General features: G+C 44.3%; 1 protein-coding gene and 1 pseudogene across 1 annotated transcript; both read right to left on the bottom strand.

Annotated features, from left to right (window-relative positions):
* Positions 1-172: 172 nt before the first annotated feature.
* LOC135703462 (melatonin receptor type 1B-A-like) lies at positions 173-25,319 on the bottom strand. Its single transcript, XM_065224715.1, has 3 exons — positions 24,796-25,319; positions 1,549-1,721; positions 173-1,172 (listed from the first exon to the last, which is right to left on the bottom strand). The coding sequence occupies exons 1-3, from the start codon at positions 25,196-25,198 to the stop codon at positions 459-461; spliced, it is 1,290 nt and encodes a 429-aa protein (XP_065080787.1). The 5' UTR covers positions 25,199-25,319; the 3' UTR covers positions 173-458.
* On the bottom strand, positions 22,458-23,038 carry LOC135703460 (small ribosomal subunit protein uS19-like; annotated as a pseudogene).
* Positions 25,320-26,572: the final 1,253 nt, after the last annotated feature.

The following is a 26,572-nucleotide window of genomic DNA, read 5'->3' on the forward strand; positions in this document are numbered from 1 at the left end:
TTATCACTTTTGTCTTGCTAAATTCTCATCCTGGACCACTGTTCCTTGGATTGAAAATAAACATGATTGTTTAGAATAGGAGGGTAAATATTTTACAACAGAAGGGCCAATACGTTAAGGAGAAAAAGTTCAATTCAAGCACAATCACATCCCAGGTTAATCAATTAATAATGCCAGTCCAGTTAAACATCAAGCCCCACAACCAATTTCCAAAGCATATCAACATCCGACCCGACGACGCTCGATGGTGGATAGTACATAGGTCCCTAACGGCAGCCACTCAGAAACCCGTTTCAAATTTCAGTTGAATGCTTGTTTTCTGATGTTTGTCTTTGTGCTGAATCAACAACGAAAAACGCGGCTTTCCGCTGCTGGCGAGAGTTTTGTGTTCAAATTCACGGCGGCGTAAATTAATCGAAACCGTTCCTCGTTCTCGATCAATTTAGCTACATTTCCGATCATAATTCATGGCACTCACGCTTTCCCCAGTGTCCGTGGCTGTTGCCGGCCCGCTGTGGGCTGGTGTACATGTTATATCCGGGGATGATGTGTACCCGTACGTCCGCCGTCGGTCGGTTGCCATCGGTCCGTTGGCGTCTCGATACGGCCACCGTCGTCTTGCAACAGCAATAGTTGAACAGGCTAATGTACGCACTGCGAAAGTGACGATTTGTCAGACAGTAGATCACATTGTGGAAGCAAGACTTGGATAGGCCAATCCAGGCTGTGTTGTAGAACACCCGGTTCGATACACTTTTGGTGGTCCCGTACGCCAAGATGGCACAGAATGGTAACCAAAATACGACGAATATGAGGAAGCTGTAGAAGTTGGTGCGGACCAACGAGAGGTCCCACGTGTAGGCCAGGCTTGGCTTGAAGTTCGGTAGGCTCATGTTGCGTTTCACGTCAACGATGATTCGGATGTGGGTGAGTAATGATAGCAGCAGCGGAAGCAGCACCATAAGACCAATCCACCCGGCTTCCAACGGCACTATGTGCTTCGACTTTTGGTCGCAATAGTCAAAGTCGATGTCGTACATGAACTGCATCCCGGAGAATAAACTTGCGATGATCCAGATTAACAGTAGAATCACGGTTACGCTCGTTTTGCTAAACCAGCTTCGTTCATTCTGGGCCGTACACAGCCTTAGGTAGTTTTCGATGGCCATTATCTGAAAATAGCATAGGAATGGTATGAACGATTGGATACACACAATTTTCACACATCGAAAGCACATTTAGTCACTTTCAAATGCTCCATCATTTGTTTTGTACTAATCTAACGTTGTGAGTATGTACAATTTTAGTCATTCAACATTTTCTTACCTTTTCAAGAGAATCGACTGAGCTTTTAATCTAATCATGCAGTTCTACCAATCACTACCAAGCAGTCATTTACAAGTTACTACTTTCATTCTAAGGAATACATACTACAACATTAAATCAATGCTACATACACACACACACACACACAAACAAGCTACTTGTGCTTTGGTATAGCATGTGCTTATCTTTTGATGTTCTTCAGTTTCATATCCCAATACTTACTGCTAGGGTTAAAATGCTAACCAAAAACGAGCAAGCAGCTAGAAACCACTGAAATTTGCATACTTCCGTGTCCGAATTGTCAATGCCAGCGAGGAGCACAATGGTGGACGCTGGCATCACTACGCTAGTGATTAGTAAATCTGCGAGCGCTATGTTCACTATGAATGCGTTACCTGCAGAATAATGGGATATATAGATAGATAGATAGAGAAAGGTGTGGAGCAAACTAGAACAAACTGAGGAAAATCTTCGCGGCGGTGTTGGGTGAATGGGTGATGTTTTGGAAGGATTGGGTGGGAAGGAGGGGGCTTAACCATCTACGAGCGTATGATCAGATCTTAATTAAGTCTAATTCATTATTTCATGTCTTTAAAATATGTATTTCATATACCGCATCATGAAATTTAACTCAAGTCACTTGGTAGATAGTACATCCTTGTGTATAAATTTGAGTAGAAATTTGAGAAAAATTGAACGCAGTTGGGGATTATAGGGTACTACAATAGGTTCTTCTTTCATCTTTCGAATTTCTTCCCAAGTAACATTTTAATTTTTATGAAATACTACAAAGCAACTATAAATCAACATTCATAAAACCCTGGTCAAGGCTATTTTGTCATTAATGCATCCACCAAAACCTCATTAAGACTAGAATATGCCTAGTTGGCCCACCCTGGAGAAGGTTCTGAAGGGTGTATTCTCGAAGCTCTTCAAGATTGATTTACTGCAAAAGGTTGTATGACAAACGCATTGAGAACCATTTGAAAGCTACAACAAAAGCTATTTAGCAACAATAAAAACCCTTTCCGAGCCATTTCCCCTAGCCGCTTGCTAAATCCACTAGGAAAGAATTAATCAAGATAGAAAAGGATTTATGAATCTTATCAAAATAATTAAAATAGAAACTGATGGTATAAAAATCTTGTTGAATATTCAAATTTATCACAATAGTTCTCATTAAGTGGCCTAGTTTTAAGTGCCTTATTAAATGTTATGTGAAATATACGTGAAAACATCGAAAAAAAAATACGTCCGCCCTCGTAAAACGTCGATTTGACTAATTATTTTACATTGAAAAAAAAAAAATTCTACAGATCGAGGTAGACCGAGATTTTTTTTTATGATTTTCGCATTTAAATGTTTGTTTATTGCTAAATTTACCAACATATAGTTATATTCAAGGAAATATAGATTTAAAATCGAAGATTGTAAAAAAACAAGCAAACTAATTGTAACGTGGGTCATTTGTGAAAAAGTTGTTTTGCTTTCAAGAAATCCTTAACAAATTCATAAGGTTTTAAAATGGCTTTTATGAAGAAAACTTGCAGCCTGAATTGTATTTATCTAAAGCCATTTTGCTTGATCCTAACCCATTCAGATTTATGGCAGCATTTATGGAGGCAAAGTTGCCTGCAAAAAGTTAAACGTCAAAGTTTGTTTATCTTTTGATATTTAGTTGCGCTGTGCGATCCAGGGTTCTTCCAGGCAGTTTTCTCCGATGGATTGGGACCAGTTACTCAGGTAGTTTGCGATACTGTTTTGCAACATTTCGTATTTCGAACCGAAAAAGATCCCCTTCTTCCGAATGGTTACAGAAGTGCACCATCCAACGATGCAGAGATGTACGCTTGAATGAAATTTTCGAAGAGTTGATTCTTTCGCCGAATATAATCGCTGCTATGGATCGGAAACCAGCTAATCTCCGCTAACTAACAGTTTCAGTGGTTTGCTGTCGGTTTTTATTTCGATTGTCATCTATTCGCAAGATCTAAAGAAGGCTGGTATGTTTTTCAACTTTCGACAATGTTTTATGAATTCGAGGGGCCCGCTTAGTTTGCTCTTCTCCGCCAGATGGTCAGTCGTTGATGGTGTGCTGGTTCTTCTAAAGAAGTAGATTTTGCTGAAATCGACTTGAATTTTTCATCCTACTTCGTCTATCCTTCGAGATTTCCTTGTCATAAATTTGGCTTTTATTAACTATGAGGAACCATTTTTTAAGCTCAATTTGTAAACAGAGTAATTGGGAAGTTTATGATGCACTTTAAAAAGCCTAAAAAGCAACAATAAATGATTTTTGCTCTAATGCAAAATCTAATGGTTTTTGGTTGCTTTTATAATGATAGAACACGTTTATAAAGTATTTTATCAAGACATTAATAAACAATTGCTAATGACGTTTATGCTTGCATTACAGAGCAGTTTTAAGGAGGGATTGAGAACTGTTTTAAATTTATTTATAAAACAAGACAGCTTTTGACTTTCTTGCCAGCCATAAAAGGTTTTTAAAACAGCAAAAAGCTGAATTACTAAGCAGGAATGTTTTACACTTTGAAATGCTGTATTTATACTAAATGGTTTGTTCATTGCCGTCATAAAACCATCATAAATCAGAGTGGGTGCCAAATGGTTACTGAATTGTTACTTGGGTTGTGTCATAGAAAGATGCAAGGTTAGAACAAACAATTGCATATTGTTTGCCTGATATCTACTACTTGTATACATTTGATGCTTCTCTCCAGAATGCAAAATGTACGGCGAATAAACACCACCAATTGAGTTGGCCGTCGATACTATTCACGCTACGTGGGATTCAGAGCAAAGTCAAGGCACACCGAAGTCCTTCTGAAATAACGTAAATGGGCAGCGTAGCGAGTCCGGCCTACCATCGTCAATGATGTTGAACGGGGAGGTTCCCCCCCAGAAGGTCTATATTGACATGCTTTTAGACAAGTTTTCGATCATATTCTCTGATGAGAGTTAATCGATGACCACGTTTCGGTCATATCTGATGGTAACCGTTTTTTTCCCTTTATTATAAAGATTTTCAGCCTTTGGCTGGTTCATATCTTAATGGTAACCATTGGTGATTGCCAGTCTTATACTTACCCAGCTACGCCAGGGATACCTCAAGGAAGTCTCTTAGGCCCATTGATTTTTCTGCTGTACTTCAACGACGTGAATCTGGTCCTCGAAGGTTGGTTAGTTGGTTATCTGTATTTCGGAAGGGCCTCGAAGGACCTCGGTTATCGTATGCAGATGATCTTAACATTTATATTCGGGTCCGTTCTATCGATGACTGTCAGGTCAGTTCCTTTAATGCCACCTCGAAGCCAGCAACTGGTGCAACTTGACCTACGTCAACCCCGCGAAGTGTTCAGTAACGACTCTCTCTCGCAAGAAGGAACCGATAATGTACTTATGAATACAATCTTTCCCGTGTCAACTACGTGGAAGATCTGGTAGTAATTTTGGATTCCCAGCTAACGTATAAGAAAAACATTTCGTATATTGTCGACAAGGCGTCAAGAACTATAGGCTTCGTTTTCTGGATTGCAAAGAAATTTTCTGATTTGTAGTGCCTCAAATCACTAAACTGTTCCCTGGTGCGGTCCACCCTGGAATTTTGCTCGGCAGCAGTATGAAACTATAAGAGTTTTTTGACGTAGACTACGTCTTACGGGAAGGTACTGGGGGTAAATCGAAAATATAAGATTGCGACCGTCGCAAAAAGGTGTAAGGTTTTGAACGCTTATAACTTTGTCATTTATAGATGAAATTAAAATATAATTACACCAATCGATAGGAAATAACACTCACAATCTGTTACAATAAATGCTTTTCCAATTTTCTCAAAAAAAATCGTTGAAAAACGTACAAAAAAAAAGTGATAATTGTATCACTGTTTCAATGAAATAAACGTTCTCCCCAAACCAAGGCGTCATAATCGAGTACCATTTGATTGCGCATCGTTTTGCTTGAACCTGTAAAACTATATAATAGTTCTGCTGTCGTTCCTCCGCTCAAACCATGGTGAACCCCCATGAGCCTGCCGTACTGGAGGCAATGTCTAGAGTCGCTAACACCCCCGTAGTAGTGCATGATAATAGTAGAATATCGGCTGATGATTAGCAGCTATTAGAAGCACTAAAAACATGAAGACCGCGGGAATGGATGGTGTGGTCAACCTCGAGTTGAAAAACTTGAGTATTGACTTCTTCAACCATCTTACCGTTATCTTTTTCTTTTTTTTTTCCTTTGGTTTGTTTTTTCCGTCGATCTTGTTTTTCGTGCTGAGCACCAATGCTACCGACGTGCCAGGAAGGCAGCTTCCACACCTGGACCCTACCTATCGACCCATCAGCTCATGAACCGGGGACCAACGGCTTTACTTCCCATCCGAAGGAAGGCGTGATCAGAGATGTTATGCCTCAGAATATCCCGGCGGCGCCGACTGGTATTGAACCCAGGCCTGCTGGGGTGAGAGGTAATCACGCTTACCACTACACCACCGGCGCCGTTATACCGTTATCTTCAACAAATGTTTGGAGCTTGGCTACTTCCCTGCATGCTGGAAGTTAGCCAAAGTGATTCCAATACGCAAGCCTGGCAAAGATCCTACCAGTGCCGAAAGCTATCGCCCTATCAGCCTTTTGTCCTCCATCTCGAAGCTATTCGAAAAGTTGATACTCAGCCGTCTGCTGGTGTTTTCAAATGATAATAACATCTTTCTCAAAGAGCAGTTCAGGTTTAGGAAAGGCCACTCTACCATCCACCAACTGACACGGGTTACTAACATCATCAAGCGGAATTAGTCCGTTTCCAATACATCTGCCATGGCATTGTTGGACGTCGAAAAGGCGTTCGACAATGTCTGGCATGATGGTCTAGTGTGCAAGCTGCACCGATGCAACTTTCCGATCTACCTCGTGAAGATCATCAAAAACTACTTGTCGGGCAGATCATTCCAGGTCTACTTGAACAATGTCCCCTCTGAATTTACACGCTAGTGTTCGTGAGATTGTGCTTGGCGAACTGAACTTTGATGATTTTGGGCCATCCGTGTGTTGAAGTGGGATCCAGAGGGACGGTAAAAATTCATTTACATCTTTAAGTAGAGCTTTACATAGGGGAAATGACGGCTTCGGCATGACAGACTATTTTCGGCAACCCAAATTGAAACACTATTTTCACTGGATTTTCTTACGAAAACACTTCGCTGAATGCATGCAAACGATTCTTTATGCTTTCAGCTTCAATTTGACTATATTTTTACCACTGAGAAAAAGCAATCTAGCAGGGTTTTCTTGAAATGAAACACACGCACTACAAATTGTACCTGATTTCGAGTTGCCGATAATAGAACAGCAGATTTACATGCAGTTCAAATGGAACGACTGCCGAAGCAAAACTGGTTGCCGACAATACTCGCTCTCACTAGAGAAGATTGGAGCTTTGTAAAAGCGTTTCAAAACAGTTTTTAACAATTCTTTCGACTGAAATTGTTAGAGCAGCTGGCAGTAAAAGATTGTAAACAAACCAATACTGCATATGTGTGCGTTCCATAGAGAAAAAGGCTATAGAAAGAAGGTCGCTGCTTAGGTTGCCGAGAACACGTAAATTCCCCTAGTTGTTTGTTACAAAATTCATGCACCAAGTGGATTGCGAGTTTCTGGGTGGTGTTGTGTTTGCTTCGGTCCAACAAAAATTAAACCTCTGAAAATGGGTTGGAGCGTCTTAGTATAAATGCAAGAATGGCAAAAAGTTAAGAGATATATTTCTGAATACTTGTAGTTCTAGTTTCTTATTATGTGCTTAAGAGGCGGATAAATTCCTACGTTAAGCTATCCAATGAACATTTAGAATTATGATTCTGCTTGGATGCGCAAATTTCTGATTGCTTGAAGTAACAAATTATGATTAAATATTGAACATTGACCAAACTTTCTAATTTTGTGAAAGCACAACTCCGAATATCAAATTTTCGTTTATGCTAATGGAATGAAAGTGAGGGGGCAATCCCAAGTAACCAGCTGTAATAATCCGACAAATAATGCGCCAAAGCCTTATATAACAAAATCAATCCAAATTAGCGGGCTTATTGGTTACATTCCAAGTAACAATTTGGGTTTTATGAGGGTACTGTAGACCATGATTTAGACTTATAGAGTGCTTTAAAACCTCAATAAAACTTACAATGTTACTTGGGCTGACATGTAGCAATTTTTGGTCCCGTGACCCCATCCCTGGAACTTACGGTACTGGGTGAGGTTTTCGAAATATCCTCCAGTCTTCCTGAGGTGTTCCCACTTCACTTGGACATGAAGCATAAGGCTAGCTCTTTCTAAGGCCTTAAGGTTGTTTAGATCACTAGATTTGAAGTGAACTATATAAAAATCATTAGAAATCCCGTTGCACGAATGGCCAGGACGGGATTTAATTTTCATTTTGATTACTTGGAGTGGCTTAACTCCAAGTAGTTTTGTTAATTCATCTTTGATCTGATTCAGGGATTCACCACTGGGCAGACCTTTCAAGACAACCTTGAACAGACGTTCAGTTTTGGTGTCGTAAGTGAAAATGTGTGTTGCTTCTCAGTTAGATACTTGAGAAGACGTTTGAATCCGTCCAAGGCTTCAGCCAATACACGGCATTCACCCCGACGGCCAATTTGAAGTGAAAACTTGAATTTAACGAAGTTCAAAAGTTCCGTGTGAAGAGCATGGAAAATGGAAGTGGTTATGACAATAGGGGGACTTATTCCATGTTGGCTTTAAGCCGGGAATATTTAATGGAATTTTGCCTGGATGATGAATCATTACTCACCATCCGTGAGCATATTAAATTGATTGCTTAAATAAATTTCATCAGGAGGGGGATCAAGAGATTGCTCTTTTCTTTTGCGCTTAGGCGCCATGGCGGCAGAACCAAGTTTCTCCAAATCGACTTCCAAGCAGATTACTATAAGAATTCGAAGGATCGAAGAGGAATTTTCCAAGTCGATGTCCAAGCAGGATTACCTCGAGTATGGTTCAAACAGGGATCGAAGAAGAATAAAAGTCTAACAAGGTAGACAATGTGTAGGTAATATTGAGCACTGAAAAGTGCTGCTTAAATTTGTTGTAGCTTTAGGAAGCAGCAACACTTTCTTCAGCAAAAAGCAAATAGATCCGCACGGCAAGAAAGCACAATGCGGACTGAAAGTAAATCAATCAATAAAAAAAAGTGCTAAGCAACAATTACGTTTTTGTACAATTTATTGCCGTTGATTAGAGTAAAAAAAAATCCTGATTGTCTGGTGCTCCAAACCAGACGTGTCTGTGGAGTATACTTTAACAGAATACTAAGAGCGAGTAGTAAATCAAGGTGAAGTGTAAATCGCCAATTCAGCTGATTCAGGTAAAGCCTAAAGGCCGGTGTACAATGGATACATTTTCAGGTTTTTTGACAGTTAGCCCATGTCAAAAAAAAAACCCGGAAACTTATGCATTGTGCGCCAGCCTTAAGTCATCCTCGAAATTGGTCGAAGAACGGCACTAATGGATGTTACCTTCTTGTTAGGACCTTTTTTTCAACCAATCAAATTGTTTTCTGGTTGGCGAGTCAAGGACCGCCATTGCACGCCACGGTTTAGGTGATATTTAGTTACCTTGACCTAAACGTAAATGACATCGTTCTTGGGCTGAAGGCCCTAAACGCCAAGGAGAAGGAGGGCGGCCTTGCCGTCGTCGACCGGCTTCGTCAGAAGGAAGCGCCGGTGCATTGGAACCATCTCCACAAACCGCTATACCCGCCCCGGTAAAACCAGTTCGCCATCGCACTACAGCCGACGTTCAGTCAGCCTCGCTTCATCCGCCATTGTCGGAATTGTACCGGAATTTCACCGAGCGGTGGTACCGGCATGTTGCCGACACGATCGGCCTTTAATCATTCGCTATCGACAGGATCATTCCGTAACCGCAGCGAGCGCTCGCTGGTCTGCAGTAATCGTAGTCGCCATCGTCATCAAGGTTATGTGCCAAAAAATCGATCATAACACCACACAATCCACACTATCGTTAATTGAAAAAAATACAGTGTTTAAGTTGATCCGCGCAGTGTTTCAGTTCATTTGAAAGCTTGAGTGCCTTTTCGTCCGCGTAGCCCCTCCAGTTTGTCCAGAAATGCGCCGACTCTGAGACACAGTTCAAGGAGTCTCGTGCTGCTGAGTTGTTGTCGGGCAGAACATGAGTTTCAAGTTTCCAAAACCAATCCTAGAATTTCTTGCAATCGGGTGCTGACATATTTCCACTTTGCTCAGAATTCTATACTTAATTTTTTTAAACGCAGAGCCCTAGGACCACTTCCCGAAAATTTCCACTTTCCCGAAGTTTGAATATTTGGATGACTGTTTTTTAGCCAACCTTCCTCTATGCTAAAGATTGCATGCAGTAAAAAAAATCGCGGATCTTTATGACTACATAACATTCTCGGTGAATCTGAATATCCGAAAGGACGTTTTCTGGTCGCTCGGAAGCAGAATCGATGTTGGCATATTTCCTTTTTACTCAAGATTGTATGCAATTTTGAAAAAAAAATGTGAGTCTCCAGGTCAACTTTCAGACACCATTTCCTCGGCAAACATGCTTTTGATTATAAAAAAACAAATTTAAAAACGCTCCTTAAAAAACACCCAAAATGATCCATAAAACCCCTGTGAAAATCCCTTAAAATGTGTGAATGATCCATAAAAAGTAAAGGGTTGTGTCCTAGACACGACCGCAGTATGACGTAGAACCACACAAAATTGATGTTTTTCATGCATTTTTGACTATTATACTTTATCTTAAAATTTTCAAGTATTTCAATGTTTCGGTTATGGTTGACTCAAATCAATTTACACATTTTTCTTGACAAATATCCATGTGAAATTCTACATGATTTTCATTTGACCACACATAAACAGAATCCACTCAGAAGTACACATGAAATTTACACGCAAATGAATAGTATGTGTGGTCACGCATGGTTTTTATATGTACATATTGTAAGTATGTGGCCGACACATAGATATTGATTTGTTAGGAGCGGTATTTGAGGGGTGGGGGAGGGGGTTTAGGAAAGGTTGTTGATGAGTGGTGGTGGGGGGTTAGGAGAGGTTGTTGAGGGAGGGGAGAGATTGTTGTGAAGGGGGGAGGGGGAGAGATTGTTGTGAAGGGGGGAGGGGGAGAGATTGTTGTGAAGGGGGAGGGGGAGAGGTTGTTGTGAAAGGGGGAGGGGGTTTACATCATTATTGTGGTCACGCCGTGATCCACCTTTAGCCGCTGATTTGGTCCTGCTTACTGCAGGACCAAGCAGTGATGCCACATTTTTCGAATTTAGATCTGTATTTTCATCGCAAAAAATCTTTTTAAAAATCTTGCTCACAATAATCTGTATAATTTCCGTTTTATGGTCTCAGTGCGGATTTACGTAAATCTCCATTGAGCAAATTCATAGTTCAAAATAGTTCAGTTTGTTCTAAGTTTAGAATCATAAAAAATTACTAAAGTTTCATTGGCATAGCTAATGGGGGTGACAAGGGGGCCAGGCCTCTTCAGAAATACAAGTGCGGCAAACTTTATAGAAGTTTTGCGAATTTCGTAGCATTTTAATGAAGTTTGCTTTCTAAAGAATTTGTCTATTTTTAAAATCTTGAAATCCCACAATCTTGATGTGTTTTGTATCTCTTCTACAGTGAAAATTTTCGTAATGAATTACCCAAGGGAAATGTCGGCTTCGGCAATACCTTAACGTATTATCGTCAGCAGGGTAAACAAAGTTCTAGAGCACTCAAATTTGGCCAATAGATGCTCTAAAACACAATGTATCCACATGCCAAAATTAAGCTCTCAAAGACCTTGTTTACCCCCCTGACGAAGTTAAGGTATTGCTGAAGCAAACATTTCCCCTATCAAAAATCCCTAGAATTTGATTTTGTTTTTGTCTGAGGTTACGAAAACCTTTATCTGGACATTGGACATAACACAGAACTTTTACTGGAAGTTTAGTCGAATGGCATGCAATAATCTTTATTTCTATAAGTATGCTTTTCAATTATAAAAATATCAAGTTGACTCTTCGACTCACAAACTTTAATCAACCCCTTGGTTGGTTTTCTAAAATGATAAGTCCATTCGAAAGATTCCAAGGCAATTCGCAGCTAAAATAATAATATTCATTTAGTGAAAAATCGATTTGGATTTGATGATCAGATTGAATTCAAGTTGCTTAGAAGGGAAAAAATAATTATTTATCGTAAATAATAAATATAAAAAAAAAATATATGAAATTTATTTATACATTTATTTGAAAAATCTGAAAAAACTGTATATTTTTCAAAAATCTGTAATCTGCATATACAGATATCTGTATCAAAATATTGAAAAAAAAAATTGTATCATTACAGATAAATCTGTATATGTGGCATCACTGGGACCAAGTGCCACGCCGTCCGAAGCGAAAATGAGCAAAAGCATGACACCAGCGCTCTTTTATATCTTTTCCGGTTCAGAACCTGATAGGATTTCCCGCAGTTTTTTATGAATGGGGCGGAGCAGAAAGTTTCTTTTGTGCAGAATATGTAAAGTAGGATGGACTTTGGATGTTAATATAATTGCATATATAGAGGCACCAGATATGTTTTACCGTCAGCATCATTCGCTGCCAGACTGTTGAGCAGTTCAGTCGATTTGAATTCTCTATAGTTTCGTTCGTTCGTTCGCAAGTCGAATTAGCTCCGCGTTGTATAGTGACGCTCTCGCTGACCCAGCCATGGGTAAGAAATCGCGCGGTAACGCGAGTGCCGGCTTACCGGGAAAACAGACTCTCCCAGGAGACGGCGCGACCACCGAGCCAGCTCAGAAGAAGCAGAAGAAAACCCCATTGCCCGTCCCGACAGGCGTTGCGGACCCGCAGCCGGGGCCTCCCGGAACTAAACGACCCAGACCTGAAGACATCAGCGCCACCGCATCGGCAGCAAAAAAGCTGCTGAGCAACAATCCGTTCTCCGCCCTGCAGAACGGAGCCCAGCCGCAGTCGGACCCTGAGACGGTGCCTAAAAAAGTTAAGTTGCCACCCTTCTATGTGAAGGGCTTCCCTCCCGGGCTATGGGAGCAGCTGGATTTCTACATTAAGCAGGGCCTTCGCTGCACCATTCAACGGTGCACGGAAGGCTACAAACTGATGGTCTCGGCCGAAAATCACTACAACGCAGTCCAGGCCCTCTTGGACAGGATGAAGCTGGAGTACTTCTCCCACGACGTCGAGGCCACCAAGCCGCTGAAAGTGGTGCTGCGCGGGCTCCACGACATGGACACCACCACCTTAATGGACGAGATTAAGGCGAACGGCCTCAAGCCGGTCGAAATCCACAAGATGACCCGCAGCAAGGCCATCAAGTATCGTGACCAGCTCTACTTGGTCCATCTGCAGAAGAACTCCACAACCGTGAAGGATCTCCATACGACACGCACACTGTTCCACATCGTAGTGAAGTGGGAGCGGTATAAGCCAACCCACCGTGGCGTCACTCAGTGCTCGAACTGCCTATTGTTCGGGCACGGCACCAGGAACTGCCGCATGGCCAGCCGCTGCATCAAATGCGGCAAAAACCACAAGATCGACGACTGCGACAGCATCGAGGAAGCCGCTCCCACATGCGCCAACTGCGGTGCTGCCCACAAGGCCACGAGTAAGGCCTGTCCGAAGCGGGCCGAATACGCCGAGATCCGGAAGAAGGCCTCGTCCAACAACCAGCCCGGTCGCAAGAAGGTCCCGGAAAACAACGCGCAGAACTTTCCTCCGTTATCACCGGTCCAACCACGGCCAATTCCAGTGTTGGCGCCGCTCCCGCTCAACCAACAGTTGGCTGCTGCCCAGTCGGCTGCCGCTGCAGTACCCAGTCAAGCCTCCGGCCCATCGACGGATCCCCCTGCTCCGGGATTGGCCGGTACAACCGGTGAAGCTACAAACGATTCTCCGCTGTCAACGGATGAGATCGTCACACTGTTGGCCCAGGCCATCATCATCAAGCGCACCTGCGCAACAAGAACACAACAGCTCCAAGCTATCATCTCCTTCGTCGCTAATTATGGACCGTGAACCCATAAAGATCGCCAACTGGAACGCTCGCTCCGTAGGGGCGAAAAACATTGAGCTTGCAGACTTCCTCCGCAAGCACGACATCGACGTGGGCCTTCTCACCGAGACCCACCTCAAGACCGGTGACAGCTTCTGGCTGCCCGACCACAGCATTGTCCGGCTTGATCGCACCAGCTCCAGGGGGGGCGGTGTCGCGGTCATCATCAAGAAAGGCATCAAGTACTGCACCCTACCCCACTACCGCACTTCCATCATCGAGGCCGTCGGCGTTGAGGTGGAAACATCGACCGGAAACGTCCGGTTCATCGTTGTCTACTGCCCCCGGCAATGTACCGTTAGCAATGGTACAGCACAGCAGTTCAAGAACGACCTTGCCATCATAACCCGCACCAATGCCCGCTTCGTAATCGGAGGGGACCTGAACGCCCGGCACGAGGCCTGGCGGAACTACCAGCAGAACCAAAACGGCCGCCTGCTATTCGACCATTCCCAGCATGGTCTCTATTCCGTCTGGTTTCCGGACGAACCAACCTTCACATCACCGGCGGGCAACCCATCGACGCTGGACCTGTTCTTGGCAAACACCAGATTAGCCAAGCCGGTTGCCGTCAACGACCTGAGTTCGGACCACCAACCGGTGCTGACCGAGCTGGGCTACAACGTGGCCCCTGCACCGTGCCAGCGGAAGGACTACCATCGAGTCAACTGGGTCCAGTTTCGACGCGTGGTCGACCGCCACATCGACGACAACCCACCACTCGACACAGTGGAGGACATCGACCGGGCTCTGGAGGGTCTCCATCAAGCCATATCCGTGGCTGACGAAGAGTGCGTTCGACGAGTTCCTGTGAGGGGTAAGTTTCAAGCAATTGATTCCCACACCAAACTCTTGATTCGGCTCAGAAATGTTCGTAGACGCCAGTTTCAGCGGACTGGGGATCTGCAGCGTAAATACGAAATGGTCGATCTGAATCGGCAGATCGCTTCCAGAATGGTCTCAATCCGGAACGAGAGTTTCGGGCGGCTCGTTCAGAACCTGGACGACCGTTCCAGACCATTCTGGAAGGTTGCCAAGGTGCTGAAGTCTCACCCCAAGCCCATTCCACCACTTAGAGTCAATGACGAACGGCTTATCACCAACGAAGAGAAGGCCAATGCAATTGGGGAGCACATTGCCCAATCGCATTTGCTTGGCTCTACAATCCCAAGTCCACTCGAGAACCAGGTTGTGCAGTGCGTCCAGACGATACCTTCCCTTGTGCCGTCCCTCCAGAAGAACGGATTACAGAGGAACAAATTTGCTCAGCGCTGAAATATAGTAAAAACATGAAGGCTCCCGGGTTTGACGGAATATTCAACCTAGCGTTGAAAAATCTCAGCCCGAGGGTCCACTCGCTGCTGGCTGCCATCCTCAACAGATGCTTGGAGCTGCACTACTTTCCAAGCATCTGGAAGGTGGCAAAAATCATCCCGATCCGCAAACCTGGGAAAGACCCTTCACTACCGTCAAGCTACAGACCGATTAGCCTACTCTCAGCGCTGAGCAAGCTGTTCGAAAAATTGATCCTCAGCCGACTAAACAAGTTTGTGGAGGAACATGACATTCTTCTTCCGGAACAGTTCGGGTTCCGCAAGGGGCATTCCACCAATCATCAGCTAGTGCGGGTGATGAATAACATCCGAAGTAACAAAGCTGTATCCAAGTCTACAGCCATGGCCTTGTTAGACGTCGAAAAGGCGTTTGACAATGTCTGGCACGACGGACTTATATACAAGCTTTGTAACTCCAACTTTCCACCATACCTTGTGAAAATCACCCGTAACTATCTCCAGCAAAGGTCGTTCAGGGTGTCGTTGAATAGTTCCCTTTCGGGACAATTTCCGATCCCAGCAGGTGTTCCGCAAGGGAGTCTGCTGGGACCACTGCTTTACAGCATCTACACGTCGGACATCCCTCCTCTAGGAGACGGTTGCGTGTTCTTTCTGTTCGCAGATGACACCGCGATAGCCGTCAAGGGTAGGATGCCTCGTGAAATTACGAACAAGCTGCAACGATGCCTTGACACCTTTACTGATTATGCCACCTCGTGGAAAATCAAAATCAACGCCTCGAAAACCCAAGCGATCATGTTCCTTCACAGACAATCACCAAAACTTAAACCGTCTCCCTCCTGTACCGTAATAATGGATGGTACAAGGGTCGAGTGGTCCACTGATGTTACTTATCTCGGGATGTTGTTCGATGAGAAGCTCCTGTTCCGCTCGCACATAGAGAAAACCCTAGTTAAGTGCTCCGCCTTGGTTAGGTGTTTGTATCCGCTCATTTGCCGCAGATCCCGCCTCTCAAGGCAAAACAAACTGGCTGTTTACAAACAGATCATAGCCCCCGCGATCTTATATACCGCCCGGTGTGGGAATCGTGCGCTCAGACCCACAGGAACAAAATCCAGGTTGCACAGAATAGAGTGTTGAGGATGATCCTAGATCGTCCATTCGACACAAGAATAGCAGACCTCCATCAAGAGGCAGAAATTCCCAAAGTAGATTCCAAAATTGATGATATGACAACTAAATTTATTCAAAAATGCAATCTTTCTGAACATGCTTTAATAAGCAATTTGTACATAGTAGGTTAAGTGTATATAGTAGAGTAGGTTAGTTTTAAGCTGTAAATAGTAGTATTAAGTAGTTTCTCTTCAAATTCTAAAAACAAAACAAACCAATCCCACCAAGGTGGTCGACCGTGTACTAAGTCTAGGACTAATCCTGTAAAACAAATTTTAAATTTTGCCCATACCTAAAGATGAAGAAAGCAATTAAATCACTTAGTAAAAATTTATATGGTAATCGTCCAAGTTAAACTAAAATAAAGATCATTTAAACAAAAAACTTTTACCGTCAGTTGTGTGTAATTCACCAACTCAATGTCATCAAACATGTCTTCAAAGCAATTTTTTGTTCGAATTTGGTAAAACTTAGTTTTACTAATGATTGTGGTATGTTTAAAATTTATTTCCCGGAAAAAAGGGATCGTCAAAGTCTGGCTCGCTTTCGAGTTATTTTTTGTTGAGGGGGGGTTAGGAGAGGTATTTGAGGGGGGGGGTTTAGGAGTAGTAATTGAGAGGGGGGGGGGTAGGAAGGGTTTGATGGTGGGGGAGGGGGGGTAGGAGAGGTTTGATTGTGGGGGGGGGTAGGAGAGGTTTGATGGTGGGGGGGGTAGGAGAGGTTTGATGGTGGGGGGGGGTAGGAGAGGTTTGATGGTGGGGGGGTAGGAGAAGTTTGATGGTGGGGGGGTAGGAGAGGTTTGATGGTGGGGGGGGGGGGAGGAGAGGTTGTTGAGGGGGGGGGGGCGAGAGATTGTTGTGAAGGGCGGAGGGGGTTTACATTATTGCTTTTCCTCACGCCGTGATCCCCCTTATGCCGCTGATTTGGTCCAGCTTATTGCAGGACCAAGCGCCACGCCGTTCGAAGCGACAATGAGCAAAAGCATGACAGCAGCGCTGTTTTATATCTTTTCCGGTTCAGAACCTGATAGGATTTTCCGCAGTTTTTTATGAATGGGGCGGAGCAGAAAGTTTCTTTTGTGCAGAATATGTAAAGTAGGATGGACTTTGGATGTTAATATAATTGCATATATAGAGGCACCAGATATGTTTAACCGTCAGTTGTGTGTAATTCACCAACTGAATGTCATCAAACATGTCTTCAATGCAATTTTTTGTTCAAATTTGGTAAAACTTGGTTTTACTAATGATTGTGGTTTGTTTAAAATTTATTTCCCGGAAAAAAGGGATCGTCAAAGTCTGTCTCGTTTTCGGGTTATTGTTGAGGGGGGGGGGGGGGGGTTAGGAGAGGTATTTGAGGGGGGGGGGGTTAGGAGAGGTATTTGAGGGGGGGGGGTTAGGAGAGGTATTTGAGGGGGGGGGGGTTAGGAGAGGTATTTGAGGGGGGGTTTAGGAGTGGTATTTGAGGGGAGGGGGTTTAGGAGTGGCATTTGAGGGGGGGGGGGGTAGGAGAGGTATTTGAGGGGGGTAGGAGGGGTTTGATGGTGGGGGGGTAGGAGAGGTTGTTGAGGGGGGGGGGGCGAGAGATTGTTGTGAAGGGCGTGTGTGCTTTTCCTCATTGTGGTCACGCCGTGATCCACCTTAAGCCACTGATTTGGTCCTGCTTGCTGCAGGACCAAGCGCCACGCCGTCCGAAGCGTTAATGAGCAGTGGCATTTTGCCATTTAAATGATCTTTATTTCTTGTGATTGTGTGGTTTACATGTATGAATTTGTTAAGTGACACAGATGCGTCTTTTCAACTTTAGTACATTTGAGATTTTAATTATTATTTACAGTTCCTAGTCCTATCAGGCCTATTTTAAAGTATGACCACCTTGGTGGGATTGGTTTGATTTGAATTGGAAAAATGAGACTACTTATAACTACTATTTACAACTACAACTAACCTAAAACTACTATGTACACCTAACCTACTATATACAAATTGCTTATCAAAGCATGTTCTGATAAATTACATTTTTGTGCAAATTTAGTCTTAATTTCGTTAATTTTGGAATCTATTTTGGCAATGCCTGCCTCTTCATGTAAATTTGTTATTCTAGTGTCGAAAGGACGATCAAGAATCATCCTCAGCACTCTATTCTGAGCTACCTGAATTTTGTTCCTGTGAGTCTGTGCACATGATTCCCACACCGGAGCTGCGTAGAGGATCGCAGGTGCTATGATTTGTTTGTAGACGGCCAGTTTGTTCACCCTTGAGAGGCGAGATCTGCGGCAAATCAGCGGATACAGACACCTAACCAAGGTAGAACATTTGACTACGGTTTTCTCCACATGCGAGCGGAATAGGAGCTTTTCGTCAAACAACATCCCGAGATAGGTTACTTCGGCGGACCACTCAACCCTTGTGCCATCCATGATTACAGTACAAGAGGGAGCCGGTTTTAGTTTGGGTGATTGTCGATGGAGGAACATGATTGTTTGTGTTTTGGAAGCATTGATTTTGATTTTCCACGTGGTGGCATAATCAGCAAAGGCGTTAAGGCATCGTTGAAGTTTGTTCGTTATTTCGCGAGGCATCCTTCCTTTGACGGCTATTGCGGTATCATCTGCGAACAGGAAAAACACGCAACCGTCTCCAAGGGGAGGAATGTCGGAAGTGTAAATGCTGTAGAGCAAGGGGCCCAGCAGACTGCCTTGCGGGACTCCTGCAGGGATGGAAAACGTGTCTGAAAGACAACCATTCAACGATACCTTAAACGACCTTTGCTGGAGGTAGCTACGGGTGATTTTAACCAGATGTAATGGAAAGTTGAAGTTACAGAGCTTGTATACAAGCCCATTGTGCCAGACATTATCAAACGCTTTCTCAACGTCTAACAATGCCATGGCTGTGGACTTGGATACAGCTTTGTTACTTCGGATGTTATTCATCACCCGCACTAGCTGGTGATTGGTGGAGTGCCCCTTTCTGAACCCAAACTGTTCCGGAAGGAGAATGTTATTTTCCTCGACAAACTTGAGCAAACAATTGAGAATGAGTTTCTCGAACAATTTGCTCAGCGCTGAAAGGAGGCTGATTGGTCTGTAGCTTGAAGCTAGCGTTGGGTCCTTCCCGGGTTTGCGGATAGGTATGATTTTCGCTGTCTTCCAGATACTTGGAAAGTAGTGCAGTTCCAAGCATCTGTTGAAGACAGCAGCCAGCAGAGAGTGAACCTTCATGCTGAGATTTTTCAACACTAGGTTGAATATTCCGTCAAACCCGGGGGCCTTCATGTTTTTGGTGCATTTCAGCGCTGAGCAAATCTGTTCCACTGTGATTCTATCCTCCGGAGGGATGGCACAAGGGGAGGAATCAAGGTTGAGTACGCATTGCTCAACCTGAACTTCGAGCGGACTTTGGATGTTGGAGCCAAGCAAGTGCGATTTGGCAATATGCTCACCAATCGCATTTGCTTTCTCCTGAGGGGTGATTATGAGCCGATCGTCATCATTTTCATCTTTTAGTGGCGGAATGGGTTTAGGGTGCGTCTTTAAGACCTTGGCAACTTTCCAGAATGGTCTGGAGCGGTCGTCCAGATTCTGGACAAGCCGCCCGAAACTTTCGTTCCGGAGTGAGACCATTCTGGAAGCAATCTCCTTGTTCAGATCGGCCATTTCACGTTTCATCGCTTGATCTCCAGTCCTCTGAAACTGGCGTCTACGAACATTTCTCAGGCGAATTAAGAGTTGGGTGTGGGAATCAATAGCAATAAACTTACCCCTCACAGGAACTCGTCGGATGCACGCCTCGTCAGCCACGGTTATGGCTTGGTGGAGTCCCTCCAACGCTCGGTCGATGTCCTCCACGGTGTCAAGCGGCGGGTTGTCGATGATGTGCCTGTCTACCACGCGTCCAAACTGGGCCCAGTTTACGCGATGGTAGTCCTTGCGCAGGTTTGAAGCAGGAGCCACGTTGCAGCCCAGCTCAGACACCACCGGTTGGTGGTCGGAACTGAGTTCGTTCAAGGCTACCGGCTTGGACAAGCCGATATTTGTCAGGAACAGGTCTAGCGTCGATGGGTTGCCCGCCGGTGAGATAAATGTTGGCTCATCCGAAAACCAAACGGAGTACAGCCCATGCTGTGAGTGGTCGAACAGGAGACGACCGTTCTGGTTCTGCTGGTAGTTCCGCCAGGCCTCATGGCGAGCATTCAGATCTCCTCCAACTACGAAGCGGGAACCGGTACGGGTGATGGTGGACAGGTCCTTCTTGAATTTAGCCGCTAGTCCACTGCTGGCGGCACACTGTCGAGGGCAGTAGACGGCGATGAACTGGACGTATCCAGTCGACGACTCCACCTCCACACCAAGGGCCTCGATGATAGTGGTGCGGATATGGGACAGAGTGTGGTATTTTATTCCTTTCTTGACGACGACCGCAACACCACCCCCCCCTGGAGCTGGTGCGATCAAGCCGGATAATGTTGTGGTCAGGCAACCAGAAGCTGTCACCGGACTTTAGATGGGTCTCGGTTAGAAGGCCCACGTCGATGCTGTGCTTGCGGAGGAAGTCGGCAAGCTCAATCTCTTTTGCTCTTACAGAGCAAGCATTCCAGGTGACGATACTTAGCGGTTTAGACGCCATACTGGATGATGAACTTACCGAGCACTTGGATCTGTTCGGGCTTATTGCGGCACTTACGAAGAGCACCGGACATGTTGACGAAGATTTCCATCAGTTCATCCGCTGAGAACAGATCGGGGTTGTTGTTTTGCGCTGTTGGTTGTCTCCAGAATCCAGGGGGGGATGGAGAGCTTTGGCCAGCAGAATCACCGGAAGTTGCTTGAGCGGAATGCACCCGCGAATTCACTTGCCTTTGCTGAGGAGCACGAAGGGGCGGGAAATCCTCCGTCCGAAATGCCGGGACTTTGTCCTTCTTGCGTCCTGGTTGGTTGTTAGTTGCCGCCTGTTTTCGGATGCGTTTGAAGTCCTCGCGTTTGGAGCACTGTCTGTCGGAACCTTGATGAGCACCACCACAGTTGGCGCATTTTAACGCCACGGCTCCATCCGCAGGGCAGTTGGAAGTGGCGTGTTCTTGAGCGCAGTTGCTACAGCGTGGCTTGATGTTGCAGTTGCGAGTGCCGTGTCCAAAGTTCAGACATCGTTGGCACTGGGTCACATCGCGATGGCCTCCACGGTATGGCTCCCATCGTACGATTATGGAGTAGATTGAGCGGATAGCCTGCAGCGCATTCAGCGTCACCGTTCCCTTCTGGAAGTGCACCAGGAAAAGACAATCCGGGTACGTCTTCACGTTTTCGTCTCGCCTCGTCATCCGAAAGACAGCGATTGGGGCCAGCTTGTACCGGTCCTTGAGTTCTTCTTCGATCGCCTTGGGATCAACATCCGGAAGACCCCTGATGACTACCTTGAAGGGCTTTTCACCGGGGATGTCGTGCGTGAAGTATTCCGCATTGGAATCCTTCAGGAATTTGACTGCGATTTCGTATTCCGCTTTCGTCCGGAGCATCACCTTAGTGCCGATCCTGCTGATCTTGTACTCAGCTGCGATGCCCAGCGATGCGAAATCGCCAATGAGCGTCTTGAGTGGCACTACCTTCACCACCAGTGGAGGAAGCTTGATTTTCGCCGCACTCGGGCCGGCAGAATTCTCGGTTTCGACGGCGTCGCCGAAATCACCGATGTCGCTGGCGTTCGTCGCGGTAACATCGTCGCGTCCGCTCGTACCATCGGACTGACCTTGGTTCTTCTTCCTCTTTTTCGTCCGCTTCACCGGGACTGGGTTGGTATTTCCAACATCGGTGGGCAGAGTAGCGTACCTATTTGAGGTAGGTACCGAGCTACCCTCACCACTGTTCTTCTTCTCCGCTTGTTCACGAAGTCGGCTCCGAGAGCGCTGTCTTCCCATCACGCGATGCGACCGACACTACTGACGACGCGACGTGCAGTATATCTGCAAACGTTTGTAACAAACTATAGATTTATCGAACAACTCGACAAAGCGAGCAAAGACCGAACTCAACTGCTTGACGTTCAAGCAGAGAATGAGATGATGAGCAGTGGCATGAGAGCAGCACTGATTTATATCTTTTCAGGTTCAAACAGAATGATGTGCAACCAAGTGGTATTCGTTTATGATGACTGGGTTTGGAAAAAAGGCTTATTTCATGAAATCAGTGATAAAATTATCATTTGTTCATTTTCAATAGTTTAATTACAGAAAAATTGGAAAAATATTTATTTCAACAGGTTCGTAATGTAATATCCTATCGATTGGCGTATTTGGATTTTAATTTCATCTATAAATGACAAAGTTACAAGCGTTCAAAACCTAACACTCCTTCACCACACATATTTTTTGATTTGCACCCCAGTATAGTCGACAAAGACGTAGTTCTACGTCAAAAATCACGGATCTCTAGGTCTACATTCAGAAATTGACCATTTTGTCGGTGATCCCGAATATCCAGAGGACCTTATTCTAACCACCTGATAGTAGATTCCTTTTTGTATTTTCATCACCTTCGCTTCGATCTACTTACAAGAAATAAGATAATTAAACACTGATTCAGCCCGCCCTACTTCAGTGGAATGAAACGGGAGCTGTGGGTGGCACCAATACCGGGCCTACCGTGCTTGACGGGTTTGTAGGTCAGCGAGAAGTCACCAAGGTAGTGGCCGATCATTTGATTTGGCTTGACTTCTACCTGGTTGAAGGTCTTATGATGATCATGTTGCGCAGATGGGTCTTTACGATAGCTGGCTTGGTTTGGTTTGGTGGAGCATTCTTCTTAGCTTTGCGGAGCTTCTTAACGAGAGCCATCGGCTTACGGCGAGTGCCGCGGTTCAGCCGTCGCTTAGCATCAGCTTCATCAACAAATCCTGCTTTATTTCCAGCAGCTGGTCCAAATCCACACCGCGGTAGGTGAATTTACGGAACGCGCGCTTCTTCTTAACTCCCTCGGCTTCAGTGGTGTCCGCCATGGTTACAAAATTACGGATTTAATCCGAAAAATGCGAAAATAGCAACGAGTACTTCACGCGACACTACGTCCTCACACAAGATGTGGAAGGGAAAAGAGGACTGAATCGATATGGTGATAGCATATTTCCTCTATGCTCATGATTGCATGCAATTCAGCAAAAATCCCGGGTCTCTAGGTATACTTTCAGGAATTGACCATTTTCCCGGTGATTCCGCATATTCAGAGGACCATTTTCGTGCCACCCGGTAGCAGAATCGATATGGTGATGGCATATTTCCCTTATGCTCATGATTGTATGCAATCTCAATCACCTCTCATGGGTTTTCCCTTTCCGACTGGCCAACCACAATCCAATGTCCTTGTATGTTCCGTTTGAAAGTAGATAGTCATACATTTGAAATGGTGACTCAATCTTAAAATTTGGTACCCAAATTGCTGAGTACCAGTCATGTCAACTTCAAGCGACACGCATTTTGCTTGGGGCATTTTCGGGTTTTTTTCCGTTCCGGTTGGCCAACTATGTCCAATTAGGTTTCTACCTGTTCAAAATGAAAGTAGATAGCCATGCCTTTCGAATGGTGGCTGAATCATAACGATTGATCCAGCCATGTCAACAGGCATCGACACGCATTTTGCAGCCTTGGGGTTAGTTAAAGGAACTTGAAATGTTATAAAAAAAAAGCCGATGATGTCATGAAAAGTTAGACCAATTAATGTTTCTCAACAAACAGGTACACAGTTCTCTCGTATTCTTCAAGAACAAACAAATTTGCGCGGTGCTGTTGTGAATCATTGGGTAGAGACGCGTGATTATTGGTATTGAATGAATGAATGTGTCCAATTTGCCGGAATTGACTTTGGCTTTCAGTTGAAACTGTCAGATGGCCTGTTATAGAATAACCCTGCTATCAGAACGACAAACAACAAGCTAGTTTTTTACAGCTCGGAATGCTCGGAAAATGGAGCATAACCTAAAAATAATGTCCCTTATTGCCTTGGGTTTGCTTTATGGTAAATTGATGAAATTTATATCTAAACATTTTTTGTTTCAATTCATTCCTTCAAAGGGAAATTAAATTCAACCTACAGTGAGGACAAATTTCATAAATAGGATCAACTGTTTTCATAAATAAACATAAAATAGGTTCTTCCCACGATGATACTCATCGTCTATAATCCTGATAAACGTAGTATGAATGGGGTCCAACGCTCAGCTGTTTCCGTGCTCACCCTAGCATTAAGCAATTAATTTGAGTTAATTAAATCTCAGACTCAGAGCGGTATGATTATGAATGAAATTTGAATATACATTTATACGTGTATAGTGAGACTAGAAATGGTAGAAAGGTGGCAGGTAGATTGAAATCCGTGGGCTGTACGGCAATATTTGCTATAAAGGAGATCGGAAAGCGTGAAGTGGATGATGGCAGAGTTGAACATTTAGTTTTCTTGACATGAATGACGGAAACGAAGACAGTGCTGGCGGAAGAGGAAAATGATGGTTTTTAACTCTACTTGGCAGCACTGCTGCTACTGCTACTGCTAGTGGCGTGATTGTGATGCAAGCGGAATAAGGGTAAAGGCAGTTCAGTGAAGAAGGAAGTTATACCAAAGTTCTAGTTCGAAATCGTTTCGCAAGACAGGAAGGAAGAAATCTAGTAGCTACTTTCGTGAGAAAGAGAGAATGGAAAATATTCTTAGAAGAAAAAGGAAAAAAAAAAGCAGTACTAATCACTCATCCTAGGGTGGAAAACTTTTTTCATAAAATCGTAAAACTCACGCATCAAATCGAATTCGCTATATGTTTACTGGTTATGGAAAGAAAAACTTCGTCGTCTAGCGATGGTGCTTACCTGCTTTCTTGAGGTGATCTTCAATCATGACAGAGGAAATCATAAACACGTTGCCGATGCTCCCGATAACGGAGAGACTGGCCAGCAAGAGCAATCGAGCCAGCCGTGGCCATTCGGTTGAAAGGGTAACCGGTGACACATCCTCTTGGTGTTTTGCCCCACCGGAAGTACCGCCGTGCTTGGACATCAGTGCTAATGGAGTTATCGCCAGCAAATTAGTGCCATTTTCACTGAAATCAGCATCGTAATTGGTGGCACTTGTTGCCTCCAGAAGTCCTCCTCCGCCACCTTTGTCCGTTTCTCCGTAAGCTCCTCCTCCACCGGCAGTTGCTTCACCGGCAGCGACTATACTCAAAATCGAGACGGCCGCCATAAGTATGCTGGTCAGTGTTGAAGAGCTCATGGCTTGTTGCTTTCTTTTTTTCTTTTTTGTTATTTCCTGTGTGTTGTTTCGGATGTTTCCGTTTTTGCCGTGGTAAGCGGTCAGATTGTGGCCGGCACGCCAATAAAAGCTTTCGTGTAGATGTCGTTTACCGCGATGACGACGATGATAATGGTTTGATGGGCCGGGTGAGTCGTGTGGCCTACTCTGCCCTTCCCTCACGATCGCGTTGGCGTTGGTCGACGTGATGGAGGATTCTGAGATTCTGAGAATGAAGCCGTGCAGGGAAATGATGAGACGTTGCAAATTTTCCGTCGTCGTGGTAGGCGACGGTCGATGCTGTTTGGTGGAGTCGTAGGTTACCGTTGACGACGTAGTACGTACACCAGGGGCCCTGTGGTTGAAGGAGAGAGGTGGATAAAAAAAATGTGGTTAATTTAATTACATCCTAGAGCCGGAATAAATCTGATTAGGATCTTCTCGTCCCCTCTTTTAAAGGCTTGATTATGGTTGTATGGTCTGTGGGTTGGTTAGATTATGAGCAGGGTCTTCTCATTAAGCAATCAGCATGATAATGAGGGGCAACTGTCATAATTACGAGTTAGAGAGAGAGAGATTGGAAAATAATGGAATGCCGTGTGGATGACGATAAATTCCATGAATTTTCTCTTTTTTTTGCAAAAAAAATCACTTATAAATGTAATTTTAATCGTTCAAAAATACATTTTTCGTAAAGTAATTCATAGAACTGTTGATGGAATATCTAAAAAATTACATATTTCCACCGTTTCTCGTACAACGCAATACAAATTTCCGAGTTCATAGTGTTGACGATTATGGGACTCGGTTTTAGAAATGTACAGGGTGACTGAAAATAATTCAAAATTGGGATCTTTAAGGGTATTGCGGTAAATGCTTCTTCTTCTTCTTCTTCGCATTTCAAGCCTATTGCATATCGCATATTAGCTTATTGCGTGCTCTCAACTTAGTGTTCTAGATGCACTTCCACAGTTATTAATTGAGAGCTTTCGATGCCTGTACCATTTTTGCATTGGTTTAATTGTGTGGCAAGTCCAATCATACTTCTATGCCCAGGGAAGTCGAGAAATTTTCCAACCCGAAAAATTCCTAGACCGGACCGGGAATTGAACCCAGCCACCTCCAGCATGGTCTTGCTTTGTAGCTGCGCCTTTACCGACTGAGCTAAGGGAGGCGGTAAATGCGTAATCTACTTTAAAAAATATGTTAAAATTTTTGGTACAATGGAACTGCTTTAAATAAGTGTTATCACATTAGCTAAAATTTCCTTCTTAGCGCCCCTCGTTGGGACTTTTTATGGCAGCGAGCTGTCAATTTGTTAGTTTAGTGTCGAACCATGAAGTTATCATTTTGCTT

This window comes from Ochlerotatus camptorhynchus, unplaced genomic scaffold (assembly GCF_037179485.1).
Source record: "Ochlerotatus camptorhynchus isolate MF236.1 unplaced genomic scaffold, CSIRO-AGI_Acam_v1.1 ptg000213l, whole genome shotgun sequence".
Taxonomy (NCBI): domain Eukaryota; kingdom Metazoa; phylum Arthropoda; class Insecta; order Diptera; family Culicidae; genus Ochlerotatus; species Ochlerotatus camptorhynchus.